Source organism: Austrofundulus limnaeus, unplaced genomic scaffold (assembly GCF_001266775.1).
Source record: "Austrofundulus limnaeus strain Quisiro unplaced genomic scaffold, Austrofundulus_limnaeus-1.0 Scaffold45, whole genome shotgun sequence".
In the NCBI taxonomy this organism is placed as follows: Eukaryota; Metazoa; Chordata; class Actinopteri; order Cyprinodontiformes; family Rivulidae; genus Austrofundulus; species Austrofundulus limnaeus.
This window is the reverse complement of record NW_013952447.1, coordinates 1,641,180-1,645,178: the sequence shown is the minus strand read 5'-3', so window position 1 is coordinate 1,645,178 and position 3,999 is coordinate 1,641,180. Positions and strand designations below refer to the sequence as shown.

The 3,999-nt window shown below is 37.2% G+C and overlaps 1 protein-coding gene across 1 annotated transcript; it reads right to left on the bottom strand.

Annotated features, from left to right (window-relative positions):
* Nucleotides 1–544: 544 nt before the first annotated feature.
* On the bottom strand, nucleotides 545–3,741 carry scpp1 (secretory calcium-binding phosphoprotein 1). Its single transcript, XM_014007876.1, has 9 exons — nucleotides 3,541–3,741; nucleotides 3,289–3,343; nucleotides 2,887–2,919; nucleotides 2,497–2,550; nucleotides 2,378–2,404; nucleotides 2,241–2,288; nucleotides 2,094–2,135; nucleotides 1,948–2,007; nucleotides 545–1,313 (listed from the first exon to the last, which is right to left on the bottom strand). The coding sequence occupies exons 2-9, from the start codon at nucleotides 3,340–3,342 to the stop codon at nucleotides 885–887; spliced, it is 747 nt and encodes a 248-aa protein (XP_013863330.1). The 5' UTR covers nucleotide 3,343; nucleotides 3,541–3,741; the 3' UTR covers nucleotides 545–884.
* Between the last annotated feature and the right edge of the window lie 258 nt (nucleotides 3,742–3,999).

The following is a 3,999-nucleotide window of genomic DNA, read 5'->3' as shown; positions in this document are numbered from 1 at the left end:
CATCTTAATATCATCTGTTTGTGTTCTGTTTTTATATGGATTTATCATATGGAGACAACTGCCCCCCCTTCCTGTCAGCTATGATAAAACCTCATGTGTTAGCTAAATAATCTGATCTGGATACATGTTAACTATATTAGTTAAAAGTCAACATATCACTTGTTTAAACCATATATGTTTGAGCTGGATCACAAAACAGTGATAACAGTATAACAAAAATAAAACTAGAAATAGAGCAGTTTTTGAATCTGTTTACTTTTTCTCTGCAARGTGGGTCATCTAACTGAGCATGTACAGTGTGTCATCACTAGCTTGTTTCTGTTTGGAGAAAAATGACGTGTTGCTACTGTCCCCAGTCTCCCCTACGGCATTTCAAAACGGAAAGTGAAAAAAAGTACATCACTTTATACGTCTTTAAAACTTAATGCACGCAATGATAAATATATTTTCTAACAATTTAAAGCTAAAGTAATATAAAAATGTCAGTTTTTTGCACATCAAAACAAAACATGCAGACTATAAACAACAAAGTGACAACTGTGAATAAGTGAGCAGAAAAAATATGTATTTTGAAATTTTATTGGACAGTGCAAAGTTTCAAAAACAGGATTTCATCTGTATTAATATTTCCAGAATGTACAATATAACAACAAGCATGTTTAATTATTTAATAACAGAAAAGCCCTGAATACAATAACTGAACCAGCATTTATAATTTATTTTTATATATTGTTATCAAAGTGGAATTAAAGCTTAGGTTATATCATGACAGTGATTTCCACAAGAGTCGGTCAGCTGCAGGTAGCTAACATTAATGATTAGAAGTGAACATCTTTAAGTCTTCAAGTTGTTCATTAATTAGTGCTCCCTAATGACAGCATGAATTATCTCCTTAGTCTTAACTCCCTGTCATCCTCATCTGGCACTGTCAGATTGTCCACAGAGAAGTGAGCATCATCTCCTATGCTCTGGAAGTTCTCCTCGCTTTCACAGCTCTGTGTGCCGTTCACACATTCTTTGGTTCGGATTTGTTGCAGTTCATTGCTGTCGCTGCCGTTACTGTCCTCTGTGCTCTCGCTGCTGGTCTCGTTGCTCTCGTGGCTTTCGCTGCTTGCGCTCTCGCTGCTGTTGCTGGCGGCGGCTGAAATGTCCGCGCTGTCACTGGTGGTGTCCAGCAGTGCCTGGTTTGTGTGTCCCTGACCTGTCTTGTGGGTCACTGGGTGTTTTTTGTTCGTCTCGTGGCTCTCTGTGCTGGTGTTGTCCTCTGCGCTCAGAGCTTTGGCAACATTAGGGTACACGCTCACCCAACTCTGCTGCAGGGAATAAAAAGTAAGGAGCATAGCGTTACTCAACTGTATCTTCAGCCAAAATATAGTCAAGCACACCAAATCTAAAAATCAAAACCACATTTCTATAGACTTTTTTTTTAAAATGCTGCATTATTTACAAGGAATTGTCTTCTGATGCAGGCCTACTTTAAATCTTTGTTTTACAACTAATATTACTGAGAATAATAGTAATCGCTCAGCTCAAAAACATTTGTCCTCATCTTTTTAAAATTCAAATTCAGACCTCATCATCCTAAAAATTGCACATCTGCACCCTTACATGCCAAAATTTTTAAATAAAGAACTTGTGCAATCTGTTAGCGCTCAAATGATGTTGGAGTGACACTCGGCTACTACCACACCACAGTATCTGCAAAAATGACTGAGTGTTAGTCTTTTTTGTGTTTCCCAAAGTTGATTAGCTGTGGCAGCCCTCTTGAATCAGGACATAAAACATTAATTAGCTGTAGATGAACTTCTAGCTATTGCTTTCTGAGAGGAGTGGGGCATTGAGGGGGCCAACAAATTTAAAGGAGGGCCACTGCCCCCTGGCTTCCCTTTAGGGGCACCCCTGAGCATATGCTTCAAACTGAGTAAAAGTTTAAAGTGTTTCTCCCACCTTTCGAACATTCTCCTGACTGCCCATACTGTCATCCTGGGTTTCAGGCATGGAGTCCATCTGAGTGAAGATGGAGAACAATATGAGTCAAGAATCACAGCAGCAATGATTTGTGCATTTAATTGTTTGAAATAAACTCCTCTTACCCTGTCATCCTCATCTGACTGACTGTCACTCTCCTCAGAAGTCTATTTGTAAAAGAAAAAAGGCAAAAATAAAAAAAAGTATAAGAAAAACACCTTGTTTATACTCATAACTTAAAAAAATGAAAAAAATGTATGCAAACAACAAACCGTGTCTTCTGAAGCAGACTCTACAGACTCAGATTCAGACTCTGAACTCTGTTGGGAAAAAAAATACCTATTTTAGCTCAATGTTAGGTTGTTTCAATCTGTTTGATCTAAATGTTTAAAAACTAAAACAGACTCACATGATTTGAGACGTTCTCCTCAGAGCTCTACAGCACAAAGAGAAAAATTGAAGACATCAAATTATACACACAGGGATGCAAAAAAATTGAGTTCTAAATGTAATAAAATCGAATTGTACCTGAATCTCTGAGGTGTTATTTTCAGCTGATTCAGAAACAGACAAACTTTCTGTCTGGAAAAGAAAAGTAAATAAATAAAGTAAGTGAACATCTGAGCAGATTTCATTACATCATCAGAATCACATAGTAAAAACCCATTCATGTCGGGTTAGGTTCAGGCGAAACTTTAGCTGCATAAATGGGAGCAGAAAAACAATCAGTGTTGCAAACAGTAATCTTTGCAGTGGGAATTGTCTGCAGCTCTCCACCACACCCAGTAAATGATTTTTTTTAATTACTGACACTGACTGAGGAATAAAACTTCATGACCCCTATTGTTCGGTCCTAATCTGACTCTACTGTAAGGATGAATTTTGCAGTAAAAACATGTTTTTTCTGATGCCACTTACTGAGTTTGAATCAAGCTCAGTGGAGACCAAAATCTGTCAGAAAGAAACAGAGATCATGGTCATCACAAGAAAACATCATGACACAAATATCATCATTGCAGAAAATATGTAGTTCTTTCTGTATAAACTTTACAGTAAAATAGAAAAAAAATCAAATACTTAATTTATTTTACGTTTATCTTTTGCACCTAAACACTGTGGACCCCAATTCTAAAGATCTGAGCTATCCCTTTAAACACATTTGATCTCTCTGAATACATAAACAGCTAAATTATTCTGTGAAAATATCTAAACACAGAAACAATAAATAACATTACATCACAATCATGTAATTAATTGTCTGTACAGCTCATTTTATTTTATATTTATTTACTTTTTAATTTTAAAATGTTTCAAACTTACTGGGTTAGCAAAGGCTGCTCCAATCAGACAAAGTGTTATAATGATGGCCTTCATTCTGTAACAGAATTATTGTTGTCATTAATTAAACTTGTTCAAGCCTGTGTTCAGTCTAACTGCATGTAAACACAGACAAAATCTTAAACTTCTTAGGAAGAGCACAAACACCATGAATCACTTTAAATAAGCTGACACTGCAGTTCCAAAATAAATCCAGAACAATTAAAAAAAATTACTCTGTGCATGATGAGTTACCTTTTTGTCACTGAGATTCAGAGCCTGTGCAGAAGATGTTGACAGCTGTCCTCTATGTAACAGCAGTAAGGAGAATCCAGAGCCCAGTCTGAGCTGCTTTATGTTCCACAGCTGGTTGTTTGTGGATGTGTGCTACACAAAACTCCAACCACCACCGTATATATGGAACCTCGTTTAAGATGATTGCATCACTTACTTCCGGATGTCTCCCTCTGGCCGACGTGTGAAGGTGTATTTGTCCCATAAAGTAATTTAAAACACACTCACACACACAGTTTCATCCAGTCTCACATAAATKTCCTCCACCCCCTCTCAAGTCTTCTGAGAAATACAGTTCAGACAGCTAAACCATAGGTTTGTGGCCWGTTAAAAAAACAAAAAGTCACCCACTCAGAGAGGAAAAAAGAGGCCCAGACAGATCAGAGCAGCACAGGCTTGTTTCCGGAGAAATTGGTGTTT

Bases quoted from the DNA above. Each gene is read 5' to 3' on its own strand.
- scpp1 (XM_014007876.1), bottom strand. From the start codon at position 3,342: ATGAAGGCCATCATTATAACACTTTGTCTGATTGGAGCAGCCTTTGCT. The intron at 2,551-2,886 runs GTAAGTGGCATC...TTTCTTTTCCAG, and splicing joins CTGAGCTTGATTCAAACTCA to ACAGAAAGTTTGTCTGTTTC. The intron at 1,314-1,947 runs GTGGGAGAAACA...TATTCCCTGCAG, and splicing joins GTCAGGAGAATGTTCGAAAG to CAGAGTTGGGTGAGCGTGTA.